The sequence below is a fragment of the Monodelphis domestica genome, chromosome 5, assembly GCF_027887165.1.
Source record: "Monodelphis domestica isolate mMonDom1 chromosome 5, mMonDom1.pri, whole genome shotgun sequence".
NCBI lineage: Eukaryota > Metazoa > Chordata > Mammalia > Didelphimorphia > Didelphidae > Monodelphis > Monodelphis domestica.
This window is the reverse complement of record NC_077231.1, coordinates 194,369,266-194,396,179: the sequence shown is the minus strand read 5'-3', so window position 1 is coordinate 194,396,179 and position 26,914 is coordinate 194,369,266. Positions and strand designations below refer to the sequence as shown.

At 35.3% G+C, this 26,914-nt stretch overlaps 1 protein-coding gene across 1 annotated transcript; it reads right to left on the bottom strand.

Moving 5' to 3' along the window:
* Positions 1-351: 351 nt before the first annotated feature.
* On the bottom strand, positions 352-26,914 carry LOC100017190 (hyaluronidase PH-20). Its single transcript, XM_007504244.3, has 4 exons — positions 25,894-26,914; positions 24,658-24,747; positions 22,347-22,997; positions 352-447 (listed from the first exon to the last, which is right to left on the bottom strand). The coding sequence occupies exons 1-4, from the start codon at positions 26,851-26,853 to the stop codon at positions 352-354; spliced, it is 1,797 nt and encodes a 598-aa protein (XP_007504306.2). The 5' UTR covers positions 26,854-26,914.

Here is a 26,914-nt window from a genome sequence, read left to right as displayed (position 1 = left end):
TCCTGCTTGGCATGAGATGAAAAAGTCCCACTTCAGAGGGGATGGGTGAAGACTCATTAGAGCCTGGGAAGGTTTCTGAGGACCAGCAATAATCACCCCAATGGGAAGTGCCATTACTTGTCAGCATGGTTGCATTTGTCTTTTGTAAACACCATTACTTATTTTTAGAAACAGTAAACTTAAAAAAAAAATGTTAGGGAAGTTTTTGATGTCTCAGAATCCTCTGATCTCTGCTCTATACTTTATCACATTCTAAGTTTAATTGGGCGCCTTGCTCACATTCCTACTAGCCTGTGACACCCCCCTCACCACCCCCGCAAAGGCTGAGTCTGCCTGTCCTGTACCCGGAACTCACAGGACAGGGGCTCTCCACTGTCGCAGGTCATAGATGTCTTTGGCAGTTGTGGGAAGACGAAAGGCCACATCCCCCCTCTTGCAATAAGGTTCCTAAATAATTGAAGGAAATACTACATTTCACATAGTGGTTAGTAGATATAAAGATGTCTTTTCTCTTTTCCCATCCAAATTCCTGGATACACAGAAGCCCATGCATGGAGTCTTTGGAACAAAGGAGTTTTATCAAAATGAATGGACTAGGTGGTCAGCCCTAATTGTAAATGTAGAATTAATAGAATAATTAACACTATTTTACTTTTAATATTCACTAGGCTTTGCCAGGACATTTAGGGCTGGAGGGCTTTTCCTGGTTCTGAGTTAGATTGAAGTGGTTTTTCTAGTCTAAGCATGCCTTCCAAAAGACTTCAAGGTTTTTAATGAAAAGAGTTCTAAAAGCATAAAATGCACGTTGCAGCAAATAAGGAGCTTCTTGGATAAAGGAATATACTGGAAACACCAGAAATGTAAGCCTGAAGAAAAGGCAAATCGGTTAAGAGCGAGGGCTGACTCAGGGCAGCTTTGTGCTCCACTGGCATTCTGCTGCGATCAGGGCAGCTGGATGGCACAAAACGTGGACTCTCAAAGACCTAAGTTCAGAAACTTACAATTTGCATTACCCCACGGGAAGTGGCTTAACTCCCTTATCTATGAAATGGTTGTAATAACTGTTTCTTCTTCTCAGGGTTGTCGGGCGGATCAAATGAGTTAATGTGCATCAACCTTAAAGCACTACATAAATGCCAGCTGTTATTATTATTAATCACACAGTATCAAAAGATCTCATTGGTCACCAGCTCTCTGGGTAGATCCCCTGCAAATTTACCAGGGACACTGATTCATTCTGTATCAATGGAAGAAATATACAAATCATAGAGATCATGGATGCATCAACGCAAACAAACAAACCTCTCCAGAAATATTTCATATGGAAAGACTTCATTTAACTGTTCTGTTGAAAGAGAATACAGCATTGCTTATCAATATGCTTGCCCTTTACCTCTAGTAAAAGTCCTGGATTCAGGAGTACCCAGGTTCAAATCTGACCTCAGACACTTCCTTACTGTGTGACCCTGGGCAAGTCATTTAACCCCAATTGCCTGGTTATTAGCAACCACTCTTATGCTTTAGAATACCTATGGATATAGCATACCTATGGAATGAAAGAGTTTGGTTTGGTTTTTATAAACTACTTGAGGGCAGAAGATAGATCTTTTTTGTCTTTATACCTTAGGCGCCTAGAATGCATTAAGTACTTAATAAATTGAATTATATATTCTCATGTAAACTAATTGTTATGCAAAAAGAATGATGCTAAGGTAAAATCAATGACATGCATAAAGTTATCTATATTATATTAACCATCCAAAATTGAAGAAAGAATTAGATCAGCATTGGTAAGGGAGCTGGTGAAAATTCTGAAGCAATAATGCTGTCATTTTATAATTTTAATTAAAAGAAATCCACATGGACTGTGGCTAAACTGTGAATATGAATATGGGAAGAATCTATCACTTTTTCTAGTGTAGGGAATTCTCAGTGTAAAGAAATTCATTAATTATAAAATATCCATGAATTAGGAGGAGGATTATGTGGAGTTACCTGAAGCTAGAGAGATTAAATCCCTTGGATAAAGTTCACGAAGCTAGTAAATGGCAGAAGAATTTGAACTTAGGTCTTTCTGACTTCAACACTGGCCCTCAATTCACTAAGTGATTTTTTTAAATAAACCCTTACCTTCTGTATTGGAGTCAATACTGTGTATTGGCTCCAAGGCAGAAGAGCAGTAAGGGCTAGACAATGGGGGTCAAGTGACTTGCCCAGGGTCACACAGCTGGGAAGTGTCTGAGACCAGATTTGAACCCAGGACCTCCCATCTATGGGCCTGGCTCTCAATCCACTGAGATACCCAGCTACCCCTCACTAAGTGATTTTGACTCAGTAGGCTTGCATGTATTCCATTACAAAATCAAATTTACCCTTGAAATTGATAGAATGGCAGGGGAAATAAAAAGTAGAATCAAACATAAAACTGAACAGACTTGCAAACCCATGTGTGCCTCATCTTATTGATTCACCTAATTACTCTTGTCCAATTTTTAAAGAATTTCTTTCCTAAACATAATCCTAATGGCACATCATTAGTTAAAATTATTTGTTTTTATAAGATTGAGCCCTACATGGGTAAAAGGGAGGTGTTTAAAGGAGAAAAAAATGACAGAGAAGAAAAACTTAATAGCATAAACATCCATTAATTGTAGATAAAATATCTTGGGTCTAACTCCTAAAGTTTAAGTAGTCTACCTCATTGATTGTGGTCTGGCAATATTCCCCTAGACAAGCAACCATTGGCACTGGTGCCACTGAGACATAGTATCAAGTAAGGACATTAAGACTAAGATCACTTTCTTAATTCCCCATATTTCTGGTCAATTCCAATCAGCAGAGGACTGTTAGAGTCAACGTAGTACAATGTAAAAGAATTCTGAATTTACTATGAGAATACCTGAGTACTAATCATGGCCCTGACCTTCAAGAAGCCAATTAATTTTTCTGTACCTCAGTTTCCTCATTTGTCATATGGTTTTAATAATATATGTGAACTATTGTGTGTCCCTCCCAAGGATCAAATCCATATAGGTGTATATACATATGTATATATACGTACATATGTACACATATACATACATGAAAGAAAATGGGTTTTCCATCTTAAGCTTAATTTATATACAACTTTACATACATATACTTGATCCTTTTGAGGGACATAAAGCAATACATGAATATAAATATCACCTGTTATCCAGAAGATTCTCAGATTTTTTACTTCTATGAAAAGAACTGCTATAAATATTTTTATGCATGTGGATCTTTTCCTTTTTACTTTATTTCTTATTACTTTATTTCTTTGGGGCATAGACAGAGTAGTGGTAGAGCAGGGTCAAAGTAAATTTTGGTAACTTTCAGGGAATTACCTTAAATTACCTTAATAAATTACCTTCCTAAATGGCCAGGCTAATTTATAATACTAGTTAATTTACCTTTCCACTTTCCTTCCAACATATGTCTTTTCCTCTTTGTTATCTTTGTCAGTCCGATGGGTGTAGGGTAGAACCTCCGAGTTGCTTTAATATTGCTTTAATATGTATTTCTCTAAATATCAGTGATTTTGAATTTTTATGTGAGTTTTTATAGTTTGGGTTTCTTCCTTTTAAAACTGTCTATAAATATCCTTTGATCATTTATTAATTCAGGAATTAGTCTTCTCCATCTAAATCAATTCTTCATATTTCTTTAAAATGAAATGTTTATTAGAGAAACTTGTTATAAGGATTTTCCCCCAGTTACCTATTTCCCTTCTAATTTTTGATGCATAAGATTTGTGCAAAACAGTTTTAATTTATGTGATTAAAATTGTCCATGTTATGCTGTGTGATCCTCTCTGTCACTTGTTTTGTAATGAACTCTTCTTCTATCTCTAGAACTGAAGGATAATTTCTTCCCAACTCCTTTAATATATTTATAATGTAATTTTTAAAATCTAGATCTTTGATACATTTGGAGTTTGTGTTAGTATATAGTATAAGGTATTGGTCTAAACTAAATTTCTGCAAGACCATTATCTAAGTTTATCAGAATTTTTTGTCAAATAATAAGTCCTTCCCCTAGAAATTGGGGGATTGGGTTTATCAACTACTATGCTTAATGAATAAGCAACTTTATAATGAACATCTGGTGTGGGTAGTGCTCAATATTAGGTGCAAAAAAAGTGAAACAGTCACTGTATTAGAGGGGAGAAAGAGCTATGCAAGAGACAAGAGAAATAGTTCATGAGTAGAGTCCTATCAAATTCTTGCCCAAAATAAGCCCTGGGACAGGGAGATAAACTAGAGGTGAAGGGAATAGAAGGAGTGGGACAAAATACATCCTGGGACTTCTGAGGGTTTCTATACTGATGAAAATGTTACCAGCAGAAAGTAGCATCCTAAGGCTGCAAAGATAAAGCTGGGCAGGAAAAGAAGGATGCCTGTAATAACATCATCCTATGACATACCTCACAATGGACATAGTATAGTCTGGTAGTGATGACTGGGAAAATATTTCCAGGAGGTAGGATTTACATTTTTAAATCCTGGGGCAAAGCCCCACAAATCCTAGCCTACTAACACTTCTGATTGGGTGTTTACAATCTAGCTGGAGATGATATAGACAAAATGCACACAACTGAAATTTCAGAGGAATTTAGAATCAGAAATATTTAAATGGAGAGAAACTTAAAATCATCTAGATCAGCTCCTTCATTTTACAAATCCTGAAATGGAAGCCTAGAATGATGAAATTACTTACCCCAGATGTCAGGTTCAAGCCCTCATCATTTTTCTCCAAAACTATTATAGTAACTTTCTACTAGTTCTTTCATTTTTTAGTGTCTCCCTTCTCCAGGGACTACACAGCAATATACACATGCAAAATAATCTTGAAGAAAATAATATTAAGTATGGAAGCTACATGGCTCAGTGGATAGAGAGCTAAGCCTAGAGACAGGAGGTCCTACATTCAAATTTGGCCTCAATATTGATTCTAAGAGAGAAGATGAGATTTTTTTAAAGATAATATGAAGAATGAATTATGGGGCTAGAGACATGGATTAAAGGAATAAACCAAATGTAGCAGATAAAATCACAAAAGTTTCCCAAAGGAGCTGAGGATTAAGTGCAGCCTCTAATTCATAATCTCCATCCTTCAGATTAGTGTTCTTCTACCATCCCTTCCCTAAAGGACAACAAGCTATCTAAATGGACAGTTGAATTCTAATTCTCATAGGTTAGGTTAATGTTTAGTGGTACTAAGATTTGTGAGGCAAGTTTTTTGAAAAACATTCTTCTTTTTCATGACTACAAATGACCCTAAATATAGAGAGAGTGTACATACATAACTTAAGCTTTCAGATGAACTTTGAAAAGAAGTTTTCTACATCACATTTCAAAAAATATATATTACTTATTATTCCAGAGAAATGTATGAGGCGCTCAATGTGCAAGGAAAATTCCACAAGCACTTTAACCTATTAAATGTGAATAGGGAGTCAGGAAAGGAGGAAGGAAAGAAATCATCCTGTCCCATAATCCACTCCCTTTCCAAAAAGCAATTTATGGTACTTACAACAACAACAAAATCTAATTTAAACCACTCATTACAAGCAAACAAAGCAAACCCAGAATAAATATCCCAACACCCATCATTGCAAAAACAATCAAGCCACAATTATTTATATATTTTTCTCAATAATTGTAATTCCAGATGTTTAGATTTTTTTTTATCTGTAAAATAAGCCATCTAATTTTCCTATGATGACATAATGGACTGGCATGTGACTAGCTATCTCTTCTCTTTTCCAAAGCACCAAGTCATGAAGGGAAAAGAAGCTGCATTGTCAAGGCAAGAGCTAACTAAAAGCACTGTGCTGGATGCACTGGTTAGGATGGTATGCTGTCCCACTGCCCCCTGCTGGACAAAAAGTTTAGTGATTTTCTTTTTCATGAGGTCTAGGAAGCTTTCCAATGAGTATCATCCTCAAATGATCTTCCTAAGCCCCACCCAATGGCATTTCCTAGTCCTTTATTTTATCCTTTTATTCCTAAGAAAACAACATATGCACCACTTAGCATGGATTTCCCTCAGGGATATATAACAAGGATTCTCTTCATCTCTCTCTCTCTCTCTCTCTCTTTCCTCACTTATCTCATTTTCTGCCTCCGAATTCAAGCATCATTTCTTCTGGAAATCATCTATACATAATTCCCTAATGGACATTCCCAAAATCTAGCCTAGTCTCTCCTTAACACTAGACCGACAGGAGTATCTGACTCCTAAACTGAACACAAGTATATCAAAATCAACGTGTCCTCCTCAAAACTGATTATTATATTGCCCCCTAAATTCACCTCCTTTCGAAGTTCGCGGTTTATCCATGAGAGCATCACTGTCCTCCCAAGTCACTAAGGCTCATAATCTTGGATTCATTCTTAACTCTTTCTTTTCCTTCTCCACCCCCACCATATCCAATTGGTTGCCAAGTCTTGTCATTGTATCTCTTATATCTGTCCCCTTTTCTCGTCTCACTCTAATCCAGGTCCCTGACACCTCTCCTCCTAAACTACTATATTAGCCTCCTAGTTATTCACCTTGCCTCTAGTCTGACCAATTCAGTCTGCAAACATCTAATAAAACAATTTCCCTATAGCACAAGCCTGACTACATCCTTCCCTTGACCAGAAAACTTCAATGACTCCCCATTATTTCTGCATCAAAGATGAAATATAAATTCCTCTGACTATAATTTAAAGACCTTCACAATTGATCTCCATTAATTCTGAGCTTTGTTTGAAATTATTCCCCTTTACAAATTCTATAGTCTAGCCAAACTGAGCACTAATTGTTACCCCATTCCACAACCCATTTCTTATCCCAATTCAGACTGACCGTTATGCATAAAATAGTCTTTATTCATAATCATCTTTCAAAATCCTTTTCTTTTTTCAAAGCTCAGTAAATAAAAGTTTACTGTCCCGACCTCCCTCCCAGTGTTGGAGATCAATCTGGTTCAGATTGCAAGCTAGGATTCAGAGCAGAGTAGGAAGAGTAGGTGTAGCAGTCTATTGGGTCTAGCATTGATTTCTTTCCTTACTTTTTAAAAAAAATAATCTTTACCTTCTGCCTTAGAATTGATATAAATATTGATTCCAAGGCAGAAGAGTGGTAAGGGCTAGGCAATTGGAGTCAAGTGATTTGCCCAGGGTCACACATCTAAAAAGTATCTGAAGCCAGATTTAAACCCAGGTCTTCCTGTCTCTAGGCTTGGTGCTTTATCCACTGAGCCACTCTCTCAGCTGCCCTCCAACATTAAATAGCTACTCTACATCTACACTGTGGCTAGGTGCTGCTCATGGTGGATGAAGGGTTATAGTGCAAAAGAAGCAGAAGATAGCAACCCTAAATTTATAATTTCCTTTTTTATCTGTAAAGTTGATTCATTTCATTCTAGAGTTCATATCTGTCAACTTTTCTCCTGTCCTGAATTTTTACACACACACACTAAAATTTGAGAATTAATGATTTGAGCCACTCAGTTTTTCCACAAATTATCTCATGAAGATAGAACCTTAGTGAAATGGTAAGACTAATTCCTTTGTATATCTCCTCAAGAATTAAGGAGTTTCATCTTGAGTCTCCTCTTCTGTACTGGTTTTTATTCCTCTGCTACATGCATTCTTTGTTCTCTTTTATTCAATAACAATCCTCTTTGAGTAATTTGAAACAAGGCTCCCTACCAACCAACTGTCCTTTTTTTTCCTCCTCTTTTCCACTACTACACATCCAGAAATAATGGGCTATAGTCTTTGTCTAAAATTGCTTGTCATCACTCTATATCCCTTTGTGGTCTGACCTGACCCAAGAATTTCAACCAATATGGCTACCTGAAATGGAGGCAGACCACACAGCTCCTATATCTCCTCCAGCAAAAACCTGAAATTTACAACAGATAGAATAATGATAAAGAAATACAATTGGAAACTAGAATAATCTCACAGGCAATCAGATTGGTGGAAGTAAGCAAAAGTAGCCACATTATAAGCAATCAAGCCAGTAACTTCCCAAGCTACCAGAAATGGTCCATAGACACATGTAGACAAGGTTTCCAAAAGCATAAAGAGTTCAGGGTCTAGACAATACTCTTCCTCTAGAAATGCCCAAGGTGATCAGAAAGCCTTAGGATTAGGACCTTGGAAACCCTGGGGCAACAGCAACCAGTTCAACATTGGCAGCCTTCAGACTGGAGCAGCCCAGATTCCTAGAGGTTCTTTAAGTCTTCAGTGCTCTGTCCTGAGTCACCACAGAATGGCCTAAAAATTGGTCACTCCTAACCTAAAAAATACAGAGGGGAGGCCTAACCTTGGGAAGTAGAGGTCAGTAAAGGAAACCAGTGGATCAAGGAAGAGACTCATCAAGACCAATCACCACACTCAAAAACTCAACAGGGTACAGGGCCTGTCTTTTGCTCAAAGCCCTTGAATAAGGACTAGAGAAATGAGAAAGCAATAAAGGCCCCCACCAGTATTAAAACATACACACATGTAACCTCCTTGAAAGAAGGAACTCTCTTTTTTGTTTATATTTGTATCATCAGAATTTAGCTCAATAACTGTTACATAGTAAGAGCTTAATAAATCTTTCTTTGTTTCTTCCTTCCCTTACCCCCTCTCTCCTTCTTTCTGTCCTTTTTTGCATCTTTTCCTTCTTCCCCTCTTCCCACCATTCTCCCTCCATTTTTTCCATCCTTTCTTCCCTCCTTCCTCTCATTGTCCCTTCCCTCCTTCCTTCCCTCCTTTTCTTCCTTTTGTCTTCTTTCTTTGTCTTTCTCTTCTTCACTTCTTCCTTTCTTCCTTCTTTCCTTGCTTCCTCTTAGACAATTAGGAAATGGCTGAACAAGTAGCATGTGGGTCTAATGGGATGTTAATGTGTTATAAGAAATGGTAAAAAAAGTATATAATTCCAAACCATATTGAGTGTTAAGAACTAATTCAGGGGGAAGTGAGTAGAATCAGGGGAAAAAATGCATCTGAGGACAAGTATCATTGTAAAGAAAAAAATGTTTTGGAGGATTTAAAAACTCTAATCAGTGTAAAGACTAACCATTTCTCCAGAGGACCTAAGCATGGTACCCACTTCCTGAAAGAGAGATGATGAATATAAGATACAGAAAAACACATCCATTTTTGGACATGATCCATATGTGAATTCATTTGGCTTGACTATACTTATTTGTCACAAGGATTTTTTTCTTTCTTTCTCTGAGTTTTTAATGTGGTAAGGGAAGTGTCAGTAGTGATTCACCAAAAGAGAATTGTTTTATACATTAATTTTAAATTTTAATTTAATTTTTCATTTAAGAAAATTTTATTTTCTTTCCATCATACCTCCACCTAACCAATTAAAAAGCAAAATCTAATCTTTTATAACAACTATGCATAGTCAGGCAAAAAAATCCCATATTATTAATATTCAAAAAGTATATGTCCCATTCTACATCATCATTCTTTAATTATATAAGGCACAATAGACTATTTCCTCATTAGTCCTATGAAATTACAGTTGATTATTCAAAGTTCTTAAGTGTTTAAACTGTTCATCCCTACAATTGTACAAACTGTACCCGCTTCTGCTCATTTTACTCTTCATCAGTTCAGACATCTTCCCAGATTTCTCTGAACCATGCCCTTCATCATTTCTTATAGCACCATATTATTTCATTAGATAGCTATATAGTAATTCAGCATTTTCCAATTGATGACCACCCTCCCTTAGTTTCTAGTATTTTGCCTCCACAAAAAGAGCTGATATATATACATATTTGTATAAATGTGTGCTTTATTGAAACATTTTTCAAATATACAAATGACAAAGAAGGAAATTTAGAAGAAATCACCAGACAAGTAAGCCAGTTTTAAGAGCAACATATGGAATTTGTTATATATTATTTATTAACTAAGTGGAATGAAATAGAAATTAATGGTTTCACATATAATTGTCCTCCTGTATTATAAAGTAATAAAAACAAAATTTTAAATAAAGAATCTGGTGATCTTTAGATATTATCAGTTCCCTAAGTCTTGGAATTCTCTGGTACTGAGATGTCCTAATTGTCAAATGAGCACAGACTAGCCTCACATGCTCTAGTTAGTTGACTCTATCCATCCTATGCAATAATTCATATCCATGCAGTAATAATCCACCAAGAAAACCATCCCTTTCTTCCAATTTTCCACATCTTTCCCCCAAAACAGTCATCAAATAAGTACTATTATTGCCACAAGAAAAAAAGTGTCACAACCAACTTCTTTATGACACCATTTTCAGTCTCTGTGCCTCTACAAACCAAAATTCCATTCCATAGCATCCAAGTTTGTATATATGTATGCGTGTATATATATATATATATATATGACTTTACCCCATTAGAATATGTTTCTTCAGCACAAAAACTATCTTTTATATGAGTATCCCTAGACTCTATTATAGTATCTATAACACAGTGTAAGAGGGGGTTAGTGGAATGGGTGCATTTTTCCCCTTTGTCCATGTAAATTACACAGGTACACATGTGTTTGTATAAATATGGTTTAGGGAAACAAGTATACATATTTCTAGTATTTCTTAGCCTGGCTCTTCTCCAAGAAAGACATTGATTCTGAGGGGAAGCAAGAGGTTTGGGCCAGAATCTGGGCACTCTATTCTTCTCAGAGTGAGGGACACAGGAATAGAATATCTATCTTTTCCCATAAATATTATTAATCATGGGGAAGTAGTTTAGATTCAAGTTATTGATTATTATTCTTCAACAGAGAAAGGAGAGCCCCAAGTTCTATATCTAAATTTGACCAAATGCCGAATCCACAATGATCATATATAGTAAATAAATTAATTTTTCAAGTCTGTACAGTAAAACAAAAGCATCTAGTGACAAAGTGGACAGTGTCAAACCTGAAGTGTCAGGAAGGCTCATTCCCAAGTTCAAATCTAGCCTTGGATACTTACTAGCTGTGTGACCCTGGCCAAGTGACTTAACCCTGTTTGCCTCAGTTACTCATCTGTAAAATGAGCTGGTGAATGAAATGGCAAACCATTCTGGTATCTTTGCCAAGAATACCAAAAATGGGGTTACAATAAGTCACATATGCCTGAAAAATGTGTGAATAAAAACAAACTAGTAAAACAGAAATCAGAGAAAATATATATACCAGATAATACAGATTGAATCACCTCTCAGAGAGAGAGAGAGAGAGTTCCAGGTCTCACCCAAAGGAAAATACCTTTAAATCTCTAATTTAGGAAACTAAGAATAGGGACATGATTGAAATTCTACCTTCTGGCATCATCTCAGAGTTTTTCTCTCTTCAGCAGCCTGAAAAGTATTTGGAATTGCTCATCTCTTTCAAAGCTGGAAGCCAAAAGAGCCTGAAACTCTTTTCCATTCTGTTATTCTGTCTTCATTTGATGCAGGTGTGGGGAATTGATCAATGAATAACCAGACAAAAATCTCTTGAAATTGGCTTTTGGAGTCAAGGATTATAATAATATGCACCTAATAAATTTTTTTCATTCACTTATATTTTCAATTTTTCTCATCTCACAACTGTGCTTTAAAGGAAGGTCTTTCTGAAACTACTCATGGCCTCCTATCATTCAATCCAATGGCCTCTTGTAGTCATTTTTCTTAAACTCTATAATATGTGATAACTTTAATCACATTCTCCTAGTCTCCATTAGATTTCATAACACTACACTCTCCTGGTTTCTCTCCGACTTTTCTCATTTCTACTTATCTGTCTTCTTTGCAGACTTTTCCCCCTTCCCTCTTAAATGTAGGAATCTTCCCAGGTTCCATTCTTGGTCCTTTTCTCATCTCCCTAAAGTCACTCTCATAAATTTCAATTTATCACCTCAGTTCAGATGACTGCAGACTCAGTCTGCATCCCAGGGAAGATCCTAAATTCCAGACTTGCATTTCTCACTATTTACCAATTTTTTCCACCTGAATGTTCTGCCAGGCATACAAACTCAGCTTTCACCCATTAAGATCACCATCTTCCAAACAAAATCTTACACTCTTCTAAACATTCCAGTTTTTCCTCTTTGGTCACCCATGCTCCAACTTTGTGTCTTACATTTTTTTCTCCTTCATACCAATATCTACTTAATTACCAAGTTCAATTGATTCTACTTTAGAAATTTCTGCAACCTGCTCCCTCTTTCCCATTCTCATTACTACCACTGTTAACCAATAAAAATCAACAGGGAGATTTGAATTCAGAATCTCTTTGTTTCAAGGCACTGATATTTTCTCAGTACCAATTATCTCCTATGAGTTTTACCCCAAGTGTGTGAAGAGTTTCTCTAGCAGAATAAGCAGATGAGAGCAATGTCTACCAATAGCCATGAATGCAATGGAAGCAGGCACTATGGAGTACTTAGAGTTTAGTCAGACATAGAAGACCCCAAGATCATCTACTTCATCCTGGACCACTGCCAGTTACCCTGTCTCTTGTCTTACCACTGGACACCCATGACTCTGAAAGAGAGTATGAGGCTGATATCTTTGTGCAACTCTAACTCACTTAAATCTAATTCATGTAAATTAATGTAATTCATGTGCAACTCTAACTCACTTAAATCTAATTCATGTAAGAGTCAAGCTATCACCCAGTGATGTCATTGGTCCTCTCCAAAATAAAAGATGAACAGTGACCCCTGTAATCCATCCCTCATAATCTCTTGCCTGAACTACAATAATAGCCAAATGTGCTATCATCTCTAATGTCCTGATGCACATATTGCCAAACTAATCTGAACACAGCAGCCTGCTCAGAAATCTCCAGTGACACTATTTCTTTTTTTTTAAACCCTTACCTTCCATATTAGAATTAATACTACTACATATTTGTTCCAAGGCAGAAAAGCAATAAGGACTAGGCAATTGGGACTGTCAGTGTCACACAGATAAGAAGTGTGTGAAGCTAGATTTGAACCTGGGACCTTCCATCTCTAAGTTTGGCTCTCAATCTACTGAGCTACCTAGCTGCCCTGACACTATTTCTTAGTAAATAAAGTACAAACTTCTTAGATTTATATTCAAGGTCTCTATCATTTGACTACTACCTAATTTTGCATCTTTTATTGTAGACTCTGAATTCCAGCTAAAATGGACTTTATTGCTCAATTATATCAGTGAGCACTTTTCTGTCCTTTTGTTTTTGCATTCCTTGTCTCCTATACTTGGAATTTTCACTCTACATCTTTTTGCCTAGTGGCATCCTTCCCTTTCTTCAAGGCAGAACTTAGATATGGCCTCCTCCAAGGAATCTTTCATGTCCCCCCAGCCAAATTAAAAATGACCTCTCCACACATATCACTATTTGACTCATCTTATGTACTCCTTATAACATTTATCCATGTGTACTAGTCGACAGTAAGGATGATAGATTGTTTTGTCTTTGTTCCTTTGGAGCCTAACACAATACTTGCATAGAAATGTATGATAAATATCTGTAAGTTTGCATTAAATCCCAGACATGATAACCCATTCAACCACTATTCAAAAAAGAACATATTTTGGTTTATCTATTCTAACTGAAAGGTATTATACTTTAGAGTAGGAGATAATTCAGGGAATCCTCCTCCCTTTAAAAACATTTCTCCCACACTGATATACATTACAAATATTTAACACAGCATTTTTTTTTTGCTCCTGGACCTTTGTCCATGACCAGATATAAAAATTCTTTAGCATGACTTTTGGCTTCAAAATAATTAAATTATTATTTATCTATATCAAATCTAAAATCACTTCATCCCTTGCCACTGACAATTTGCTATGGTGGGAAAAGCAACAGAATGTTTTGCTTAACCATCCATATTTTTTACAAGTGTTTTGCTTTTCTTTTTTCAACTTACTGGGAGTAAGAGCGAGAAAAAATAAATACTTATTAATTTTTGAAATATTTAATTGAACAAGCATTGGACTTGAGTACAAAGACTTAGGTTCAAGCATTGGCTTGAACCTAAGTCTTTGTACTTGAAGAGGTTTAATCATTCACAAGAGAAGTAACAGAGAATTCCCCAAAACCCAAAATCAGCAAGATTGGACTTGGAAAAAAACAAATGTTTGGAGATTTTCTTTGCCCTCATTCTCAGCCTAATTCTGAAAACAATCTGTCACCTGCATTTGGTTTAGTTCAGGTTAATGTTAAAATTGTTCTATAATTCCTGAGAACATATCCCCACCCCCAAAAGAGGAGCTATAAGCACAGGCTGGTTGGCTGAAATACAAATCCTTTGAAGCTCAATTTCTCCATTTGTCAAATGAGAATAATACTGTTCAAATCCCTTACCTCATAGGGTTTTATGAAGAAAATAGTTTGTGTTGCTGCTAAAAGTGCTCTACAAATATGAGTTCTTGGGATTAGCATACAGGATGGAAAATACAATAAACTATCAAAAGAATTCTGTGTTATCCATTGAATTCAATTGTTACCAAAGATGCCACTATAAGAAAATCATCACAAATCACATTAATGGTAAGTTATATTATTAGAATGTTTAAAAGTATGTTTCCTTTTAAGACATGTACAAGAATACCAAGGAAGAAAAAATGTCTTGTATATGCCAAAAATCTTTAGAGCCCTCTTTGGTAACAGAAAAAAAAAAGAAAAAAAATAGATGTTCATTAATGATGATATAGACAAATTGCAGTACATAAATGTAATGGAATTTACTTTATATTACATTATATTACTCTACTGAAAGAAACATTAAATACAAAGTAGAGCATAGTATACTACAACTACAACTTAAAGGAATAAAGTAAAGAACATTAAATAATATAAATAATAATCTATCTCAATAATGTATATGTAAAGGAAAAAATATCTGAATGCTCTATGACCAAGCTTGGTCTTGAAAAAGAGATAAGGAAATGTAGTTCTCCAGAAGGAAGATATGGCTGTTTTGTACATATATTATCTTTTTTTTTCTTATAACCCTTACCTTCTTTCTTAGAATCAATTCTAAGACACAAGAATGGCAAGGGCTAGGTAATCAGTATGAAGTGACTTGACCAAGATCACATCACTAGGACATGTCTGAAGCCAGATTTGAATCCAGGTCCTCTACACTCCAAATCTGACCTTCTATCCCTTGAACTATCTAGCTGCCCTCATATATATATACACACATACACACACACACACACACATTTTCCAAATTCTTCTCATGTGATTAATGTGCTGGGGTTATAAGGAGAAGGTTGAACTGAAACCAGCCAGACAACTACAGTGGGACCACGTTCACTCTCTGCATTTGACTGTGCTAGTGAAGATGACTACAGATGGACTTTCTGGAAAGCCATCTTTTATGATTAGGGCAGAAGCCCCCCAGTTCAGAAAGACCTATTACTCTCTAAGTAAGCTCCCTGGCTTCTTCTAGCTCACACAACTCTTTGGTCATTATGTGCCTAAGTCATCAAGAGTATCTACAACACGAGATAACTCCGTAATGGCACATATCCTTGGACTTATTGAGCTTCAAATGGTTTAAGACACAACTTTGTTTCCGTTTGTTTTATTTGGAAGGAACCTAGAGATGACAATATATTTTTTTTCTAGAAATGAACATGTTTTTTAGCCCTTATTGCTAAAAATATTTTAGAACATATAAGTTCTTTTCCTTTTTTCTCCTTGATCACCTTGGGAAACAGACTCAACAGTGTTATTGCTGGTTCTAAGGGAATATACAATATTTTAACTCTCTGAGCATTATTTCAAATTGCTCTCCAAAATGTTTGGATCAATTCAACAGTTCCACCAATGGAGTATTAATATCCCCATGTTTCCATATCCCTTCCAGCATTTGTTCACAAATATTGTGAACCATTTGTGATTTTGCCCCTTTCTCATTTTAGCCAATCTAATAGGTGTGAGATGACAGAATTGTTTTGATTTTTATTTCTCTAATCAGTAATGATTTAGAGCATTTTTCATATGACTATCCATGGCTTTGATTTCTTCATATAAACCTGTCTGTCCATATCTTTCTATTTCCTTTGTAATCTAATGTATTTTATCTTATGCAGTTAAAACGTCATAGTCTATTGGCTTTACCAGAGGGGTCCATGACACAAGAAGGGTTAAGAACCCTTTTTACTTTTTGTGTTCCCAAATGCTTCTCATAACTATATAGTGTACCTACAAGCTCAAATTTCCTATAGATAATCCTGAGTTTCATTTATAAAATGTATAACTCCTAATCAGGATGACAAAGAGGTAACTGTGGAAAGAGTGTGGAAGTTGGAATCAGGGAAATTTGTGTTCAAATCCTCCCTCAACTCCTAGCTGTGTGACACTGAACAAGTTATTTAACTTCTCTGTATCTCAGTTTCCTCATTTTAAAAAAGAAAGGGTTGAGCTTATTATCCTCTAAGGTCTTGATGGTGTTACCAACTTTAAATCTATAATCATCTAGAAAAATACAATTATGTGATAATCAAAATAGTATTAACATGGCATGTAATGCTAGAACTTGTTGTTTCTGAGCCAAATTGGAAGCATCATTTTCTACTTTCTAGTAAAGAACTATGGATAAATCACACCTGTTATCTTATTCCTACAGAATGTTTAATTTAAAAGCTAGATAGATTCTAATTTAAAACTCCAAATTATCTTGTCCAAAAAACTCCTAGCAAAATGGATAAAAAAAAACCTTTAAGTAGAGAACCCTTTCATCAAAAAATTGAATGGATGAATCTCTTTAAAAAGCTTTACTTAGAAAACATTCCAAGTCTTTAGAGCCACACAATAGCAGATAGATTTAACAGATAATGAAAACAACAAGCTCTCCATGTGACTGAAACATCTTTTTAAAAATAAAACTATAATAACAGTTGGTTGTGTCACACATGCTAAGGAAAGACTTATTTTTCTTAAGACTTAGTCCCAGATTTGATGTTTTTTATTGGCTATGTGTTGTGCCTAGAACAAGTCCATCTAACTCGTATCCTGGTGACAGTTGGAAGAACTTGAGATTTCTCTTTTCAAAATAATCTTGGTCCTAGCCAACATGTAAAAGCATGGTTTGAACTATTTTCTGATTGCTTTTTTAACTCTATCTCTGAAACTAAATCCAGATCTGAATCAGATGCAAAAAAAAAAAAAATATATATATATATATATGGATTCAAACCTGTATCATTAGATAAATTATTCCTTCCCCTACAGAAAATTCCCACCTGCTCTCTCTTTCATGGTGACTATAGTTGACTCAGAACCTGAAAGTGTGTGTTTCGGATGCAAAGTTAGAATAATAACAACAACAACAACATTATCATCATCATTTTGCAGAGTAGGTATTGGAATAACAATTCTAAGAATACTGTTATAGATGCAATAGAAGAGAGGAAAGAATAAGGCAGCTATAGTTGAGGGCCAGAGCATGCAGAGCCATCAGTCAGAAATTTAAAATCCTGCAACAAGGGAGGGAATTGCAGAAGCATCCTCATCATAGAGCCCTTCCAGTCCACATAAGAGGTGTTAGTGGAAATAGTAGAGAAAGTAAAGAGCTTCTTGTTCTCCATATCTTTTTCCTTTTTAAAAAATCGGAGACAGCAGAGAAAAGAAATGGCTTCCTGGATTCAATTATTGTGATCAGTTTCAAATTCTTATGCATGCAGTACCAAAATCCAGGTTCAATGCAACATCCCTGTCATGTAGTCAAGGACTGCAATTCACTACTGAAAATCATGATACAAATCAAAGAATTTGTTTAATTAAAAATGAAAATGTGAGCCTTGGCACAAAAATGCCTCTTCTTGAGTTGATAGGAAACCTACTGAGGTCTGAAACACTGCACCATGCTTTCAGTGTTAAGGTTAAGAAAATAAGGTTTGGGACTATTATTCAAAGAAAAAGCCTGTCCTATTAGGCTCATTGATTCATGAAGGACATGACAAAAATGACCACTTTTCCATTGGTGAATGTTCCTTTGAGAGATCGAATGAACCTTGAAGGTAGTTAAAAATGGAAATATCATTCATTTTAGCTTTGGATATGCCATGGAAGAAGAAATTTTTATATGCAAATCCATGATAAGGACTAACTACCAGCTAAAATAAAAATATAAGAAGAGTAGGTTATTTTTGCTTTTCCATCATACAGAAGCAAGAAGTGCATTTTCCCAAACAGCCAAAGAAAAAAGGACAAGCAGAGATTTAAAAAACCTTCAGTAATGAATAAAGTTATGTGGAGAAAAAAAATCATTTTGCAAGCAAAAAGAAAAAATCCATTCCTTGCTGTCAAATGAGTTGGAAATGTCTTTGCAATGTAAACTCTTGGAAATGACTTAAATAATTTTAAATATTTGATCCAAATTTAACATGTCTATGCTTTCTCCCTTGGTGGTGAATTATTATCAGCTGTCAAACCAACAGCAAACTTAAGTCTGTACTTTTAATCCCTTAGTTATCAAAATTGTGTATATTTTCCAAGCTGTGAATTATCTTCTATTCCAAAATTCCCTTGCCCAACAGGGGCAGCTAGGTGATGCTGTAGATAATTCACAGGAAATTAAAGGCAGGAAGATTTGAGTTCAAATTGTTCCTCAGTCATTAGCTGTGTGACTGAACAAATCACTTAACTTTCTGTGCCTCTGTACAATGAAGATAATACCACTTTCCTCAGAGGGTTGTTGGAAAGATCAAATGAGCTGACATATATACAGTGCTTTACAAATCTTAAAACTTTTTAAAAGTGTAAACTTTAAAATACCTACACTTTTTGACACTGATATGCTACTACTGGGCATATATCCCAAGGAATAAGAACCATGACTGCATTATTAAGAAATAATGAATTTGATGAAAGGAAAAGCTTTGGAAGACATATGAACTGATGCAAAGTGAAAGAAGCAGAATCAGGAAAGCAATGTAAATAATAATTATAACAATATAAATAGAAAATTTTTAAAAATGAAATTGAATACTGCAAAATTATGATGTTCAAGACTGACCCCAAAGAAGAGATATAAGAAGGTACTTCCTGCCTTCATCTGCAAAGTTGGATTATTATAAGTGTATAACACTCCATATGTTAAACTAGGTGTGCTGATTAAGGGGTTTTCCCCTCTTTTTATTCTGTACTGTACTTCCTAATGGCTTTAGGAAGAGTGAAGAAGAGGGATATACTGGGAAATTCAAAATGATTTATAAACCAAAAATAAGTGAGAAGCTCTAGGATTATGGAAGCATCTGTCATAATGAAATATGACCTGAGTCAAGAATGCTATTTTAGGGACAGAGGTTTTACTAGAAGATTATAGAGAGAAAAGAAATGGGATTAAAAGGGAAGTGTTTTCTTTATAAATACTGAAGCTATGTGTATATACCAAGTACCTGGAATAACTTTAGAAATCTCTCTTAAAAGGCTATCTTCAGCTCAGCAGCAAGAACTAGAAAGAGAAATCCCATTCAAAATCACCTTAGACAAAATAAAATACCTAGGAATCTATCTCCCAAGACAAACACAGGAACTATATGAACACAACTACAAAACACTCGCCACACAACTAAAACTAGACTTGAACAAATGGAAAAACATTAACTGCTCATGGATAGGACGAGCCAATATAATAAAAATGACCATCCTACCCAAACTTATCTATCTATTTAGTGCCATACCCATTGAACTACCAAAATACTTCTTCACTGATTTAGAAAAAACCATAACAAAGTTCATTTGGAAGAACAAAAGATCAAGGATATCCAGGGAAATAATGAAAAAAAAACACATATGATGGGGGCCTTGCAGTCCCTGACCTAAAACTATATTACAAAGCAGCAGTCATCAAAACAATTTGGTACTGGCTAAGAAACAGAAAGGAAGATCAGTGGAATAGACTGGGGGAAAGCGACCTCAGCAAGACAGTATACGATAAACCCAAAGATCCCAGCTTTTGGGACAAAAATCCACTATTCGATAAAAACTGCTGGGAAAATTGGAAGACAGTGTGGGAGAGACTAGGAATAGATCAACACCTCACACCCTACACCAAGATAAATTCAAAATGGGTGAGTGAATTAAACATAAAGAAGGAAACCATAAGTAAATTGGGTAAACACAGAATAGTATACATGTCAGACCTTTGGGAGGGGAAAGGCTTTAAAACCAAGCAAGATATAGAAAGAATCACAAAATGTAAAATAAATAATTTTGACTACATCAAACTAAAAAGCTTTTGTACAAACAAAACCAATATAACTAAAATCAGAAGGGAAACAACAAATTGGGAAAAAATCTTCATAGAAACCTCTGACAAAGGTTTAATTACTCATATTTATAATGAGCTAAATCAATTGTACAAAAAATCAAGCCATTCTCCAATTGATAAATGGGCAAGGGAAATGGATAGGCAGTTCTCAGATAAAGAAATCAAAACTATTAACAAGCACATGAAGAAGTGCTCTACATCTCTTATAATCAGAGAGATGCAAATCAAAACAACTCTGAGGTATCACCTCACACCTAGCAGATTGGCTAACATTACAGCAAAGGAAAGTAATGAATGCTGGAGGGGATGTGGCAAAGTAGGGACATTAATTCATTGCTGGTGGAGTTGTGAATTGATCCAACCATTCTGGAGGGCAATTTGGAACTATGCCCAAAGGGCGACAAAAGAATATCTACCCTTTGACCCAGCCATAGCACTGCTGGGTCTGTACCCCAAAGAGATAATGGACACAAAGACTTGTACAAAAATATTCATAGCTGCGCTCTTTGTGGTGGCCCAAAACTGGAAAACGAGGGGATGCCCATCAATTGGGGAATGGCTGAACAAACTGTGGTATATGTTGGTGATGGAGTACTATTGTGCTAAAAGGAATAATAAAGTGGAGGAGTTCCATGGAGACTGGAACAACCTCCAGGAAGTGATGCAGAGCGAGAGGAGCAGAACCAGGAGAACATTGTACACAGAGACTAATACACTGTGGTATAATCGAACGTAATGGACTTCTCCATTAGTGGCGGTGTAATGTCCCTGAACAACTTGCAGGGATCCAGGAGAAAAAAACACCATTCATAAGCAAAGGATAAACTATGGGAGTGGAAACACCGAGAAAAAGCAACTGCCTGAATACAGAGGTTGAGGGGACATGACAGAGGATAGACTCTAAATGAACACTCTAATGCAAATACTATCAACAAAGCAATGGGTTCAAATCAAGAAAACATCTAATGCCCAGTGGACTTACGCGTCGGCTATGGGGGGTGGGGGGGAGGAAAAGAAAATGATCTATGTCTTTAACGAATAATGCTTTGAAATGATCAAATAAAATATATTAAAAAAAATTTTTTAAAAAAAATAAAAATAAGAAATAGGAAAAAAAAAGGCTATCTTCACCTAGAAAGACCTAGGTTAAATATATATATATATATATACATATATATATACATACATACATACATACATACATATATATGTATATCTGAAGAGGAAATGAAAAAAGAACATTATAAAAGAAACTTATGATGGAAACAAAAGAATAAGAAAACAAAGTACACAGAAATTCTTTACTTAGCCAACACAATATCTGAACACATGACATCCATGGCAGGCAATATTTTTTAATATTTTATTATAAGTTATAATTTAGTTAAAAGACAGTAGTATAAAGTAACTTGATTTCATTTGCATCTCCATTTTCACAAAAGAAAAAACAGGCTACCAAAAGCTTTTGGTCCTTGTCAAGGCACTCAGAAACTACTCTATTTGAATCAGGAACAAGGTTCTTCTCATTTCTGGGTCACATTTTGCAGAAGTAGAGGTGTAAATTCTTAGAGGTGTAAATTCTAAAAATACATGTCTGATCATAACAGTAACTTTTAAAACAAAATTAGCTTTCTTAAGAAGGTAAAAGTATCAGATAAAAGACTGACTTTGAATTTCAAAAATATTTTCTATATACAAAAAATTATATATACTATAGTAGGGACAAATGATAAAAATAAAATATTATATTTTAGGGTCCTTATTTGCTGGTAGGTAAGGCTCTTGCCTCACCATAAACAGACTTACTAAAGCATTCAGATAATTATTTCTAAAATCATACTCCCTATTTAAAAAAAATATGATTATGGTTCTGATAGAGCCATCACAAAGATTGATTCACATTTCAAGTATAGGGTTGGCATGCCTTACTCCATGCCTATAAAAACAAAACTTGATAAAAACAATTCTACAGTTAGAAAAAGAAAAAACTTATAAGTACAAAAGTTCATAAACACTGAACAAGACTTTGAGTAAATCACTGTATATGTCAAATTGTTTTCAGATTTTGATTGATATAAAACAGGTATATGTTGAAAAGAAGCATTAGCCATGCCATTTTCAGAGTCCGCATAGGTGCCTTCAGCTGAACAGTTCATTGTAGAATTACAACTGATTACTGTGGTCTCTGAATTATTATTGCCATTGTTTGAAGAATAACCCCTGTCAATGGCATATCCATCATATTCTATGCTAGAAATCGGCTGATCCTCTATATCAGGAGAGTAGAAAGAAAAAGGGTTCCGGGGGTCAAAAATAACTTGATGTTTCCAGTTTAGGAGCCTGGAAGTATGGTCATCTGGCTTAGAATTTAAATAGGTTTCAATACAATTGCCTTCTGAAATGCACGCCTTGATGTCACGAACACTTTTTATGTTGACTTTTATTTTACACTTCGAGCCTGCATAGCAGGTGCATTCAAATTTCTCTGAAAATTCTTGTAGATCCTGAAGGTTGGGTTTTCCATAAACCACATATCTTCCATCCTGCTGAGTTCTAATGGTGAATCTCTTTGGATTCAGATGCAGGTAGTCACTAGATTTCCAATGTTTTCTAACACAAGCTCCTTGGCCCTGGCAAAGAACCTGACTACATATTTTGGCCGCCATAGTGACATTGACAATGTAAGGGTTGAGAGTCGTCCTCATGTAATTGTCTAAAGCTGTGCAAGTTTTCTGTGGGGAAAAAAATTAAATCAACAAATTTAGGATGTAATTAATTTCAGAGAAACTTTAGTTAGAGATCAAAATTAAGTTTTTAAAGTGATATCAGAAAGCGGGAAATTCTTTGCTTTATAAGAAATGAAGATATAGCAAGGAATGGATGATGTTTGGAAAAATTTTACCCTATTTCCCACTGGCCATACTTGGACTTCTCTATTATTTCTTCTTGTCCCAGGAACCAGTATCTCCTTAAAAGAAGCCTAAAACCATCTTTCTACAAGTTCTATCTAAGCTTAGCTCTACCTTTGGGGAACTAGTCAACTCCCTCTTCCAGAGTTTGTGGTTTATAACAGGAGCTCAGTGAATGTTAGTGTGTTGGTTGGTTGATGGATTGGTTGGCTGAATGTTTGGGCAGCCAAATAAGACATGTGATAGACTATATAATTATTCCATCTAATTCCCTAGAGAGCATTTATATGATAACAAATGCTTCCAGATCCTTACTCTATCTTTTGGTCTCATAATCAATGAGGAAAATGAATATTTCACTTCTTTCTTTTCTAGCCAAATGCATATAACTCCTTTATCCTTATCACTATGGCATTTAAGTCCCTCTATCCCCCTAAGAAATCCTTGCTTATCAGTGGAACTTGGGTGACTCAATTCACAGATAAATATTTATATACTGCTATATCTGAATCTCCTCTTACAAAATAACTTTATTACTTCCAAATGACAGAATTAGAGAAAGAAGGTCTTGGGAGAGATGGGGAAAAGAGCATAAAAGAGATAATCTGGAAAGGGATAAAAGTACAGATACAATGATATTTATTTGGGAAAGGTCTTGTGATACTCGAAGATATGGGGACAAAAAGAACAGAAGGGGTCATCTGGGAAAAGGATAAAAGTACAGATACAATGATATTTGGAAGGGATTTGTGATACTTGAAGAGATGGAGAAAAAAGAATAGAAAAGGTCATATGGAAAAAGACAAAAATACATAAACAATAATATTTGAGAGAAGATTTGTCATACTTTGAAATCAGCAGTATATAGAACTTACACTATTCTTTTTAAAACCCTTACCTTCCATCTTGGAGACAATACTGTGTATTGAGGCAATGAGGTTTAAGTGACTTGCCCAGGGTCACACAGCTGGGAAGTATCTGAGGTCAGATTTGGACCTAGGGCCTCCCATCACTAGGCCTGGCTCTCAATCCACTGAGTCACCCAGCTGCCCCTACAACTTATACTATTGAGGAAAAAATAGAAAATGTCCTACGAAACTTTCGTCTTTAGTTCTTAGGATAAAAATTCTCCTGAACCATTTTATAAGTGAACTAAACATCTCCTTGGAAAAGTATTTTACATTTCCTTTGTTGAAATCATATTATCTTTTTATGTTATGGATACCTTTGATCATCTGGTGAATGATAAGGACTCCTGCTCAGAATAAGGTTTTTAAATTCATAAACTAAAATGCTTAAGATTCCAAGGAAAATCAGTTATGTTGAAATATAGCTATCAGAATTTTTTTAATTTAATGAAACCATTTTAAGAATCTCTCATACAGAGGTGTTGAACCTAGCACAAATTCAAAGAGTTCTGTTATAAACCCTTCACAATGGTGATTAACAGCTCTTGAGAAAATTTCTCACTAATTCAACCTACCTGACTTTGTGTAAAATTGAGACTTCCCCACATTATTATTCCAGAGACACCCAAGGCAACAGACTCTCCAATGGTATTTACAAGGTCACCCTGAAAACATTGATATAGGAATAAATTGAGTAAAGGTAAAATAAAAATATCATACCTAGAAGAGCAGAAACAGACCTAAGCATAATAATAATAATAATAACCTAACTGTTAAATTATATATATATAAAATATTTATTTATAGGTGTTTTTCCCCCATATGACCATAAAAATCTCCATTTAGATCCGAATATGACATTTCTGGTTTTCTAATACAATGCCGTCTTTTTGTAGAAATATTAGTGACTTAGCCAAGTAGTAAAGTAGGAGGGCTAGGATTCAAACTCAAGTCCTGACTATCACTCTTACTACTAATCAATAGCATCTTAAACCACACCTTGCTCTAAGAAGATACATAATAAATGTTTGTTAAGTAAATATAGTATTTTCTGCGACCTCCACCAAAAGATCATAGGATTGTCACAAGCATACTGTCATTTTTAAGTATTATTATTGATAACAATATTTTATAATCGATAATTTCTCATTTCCTGGGTTTTAACAAAAAATATGAACTTTTGCATATTTATATTTCATATATTTTACTATACAATTACTTTCCATTCATTGAAGGGCTGCCTTGTATAGTCATACAAATATAACTGTTGATTTCTTTTTCTATAATTGCTTTCTTAGCAAACTTACAAAGATCTCTATGATGCCATTGAAGAAAACTTTTTAATATATATTTTCCCCTCTCTGTCAAATAGTGCTATTGTAAAATCTTTACACATTATCAAGTCTATAAAGTCCTTAACTTGTTTTCTAGGATGCATTTCAAATGCTGAGTTTAGTTATCTTTTAAAATGGATTTTAAACACAGAAGAAAAACAACTCCTTGATCACATGGGTTGATGGGGATATGATAGGGGATGTAGACTCTCAACGATCACCCTAGTGCAATTATCAATAATAGGGGAATAGGTCTTGATCAATGACACATGTAAAACCCAGATGAATTGCTTGTCAGCTTTTGAAGGTGGGGTGGGGGGAGGGAAATAACATCAATCATGTAACCATGGAAAAATATCCTAAATTAATTAATTAAATAAAATTTTTTCTATTTAAAAGAAAATTCTAATAAAATAAAATTCAATTTAAACACCTCCACCACCACCAATCTGACAGTTCTTGTCATAATTTACTCACCTCAGAAAGATATTGATATGAGGCATCAATAAAAACTGGACGTGCATATACAAAAATCGGAAGAGGGTTCTTGAAATGAACTACTTGAGAAATTCGAATGGCTTCTTGAATACGATTCCGTACAAAGAATTGAGTCTTTTGAGAATACTTGAGTTTCTTGGATATATAGATAGAAGGGAAAAGTGCAGTGCTCTCTTTCCACAACCAATACAAATCATTGTTTCTTCCTTTTTCTATCTCAAAGCAACGTCCAGTGTAATTGGGATTTTTGTAGTCATGGTTATAACAATCAGGGAAAAGATAATAGCCCCATAAATGATTTGGCCGCAAGGATTTCCCCAATCTTAAAGTCTCTTGCATAAAAATCTTTGCTGCCTTTTCAAAATCTGTTTTGGCAGCTTTCCAGGCCTCAATATCATTTAATTTTATATTTAGTTGATGAATCAGCTCAATAGACTGGGTCTGGTAAATGTGTTTTGTATTCCAATTCCTTATCCAATTGGGCCGCCAGTTTTCCCAATCAATAATCACCAAACCAAATTTGTCATCTGATGGAATATAGTAATCAATGTCTTTCTTTGCTTTGGCTAAATGCTTCTTTAAAGAAGCCAACTGGGGGATCCCCTCATTGAAAGCTTCACCTGTTTTTTCATTTATATAAGGATAGTAGCCCAGTCTGTCACTGTAAAATATAGTGATATTCTGATTTCTGGCTCTTTTTTGAGGGCTTCCAACAAAAGAAAAGAGGCTCAGATCCAATGTTACCTTAAATTTCTTAGCACAGACTTCAGTGGGAGCATTCCAGCCCATGACAAAAGGAAGGTCTGGGACAACAGGGGGTGCTCGGAAAGTCAGTGCTGGATAGTAAGGAAGCAAAAGGATTGTAATCACTAGGTGGCATGTTCTGCTGTAGATCACATAACTCCCAAAGAAAATCTGGGTAAGTTTTTGTATTCCCATTGCAGAATCACTGCTGAATTCAGCGTGTTCCTATTTCCTTTGAGTTAGCCGATATTTTGTA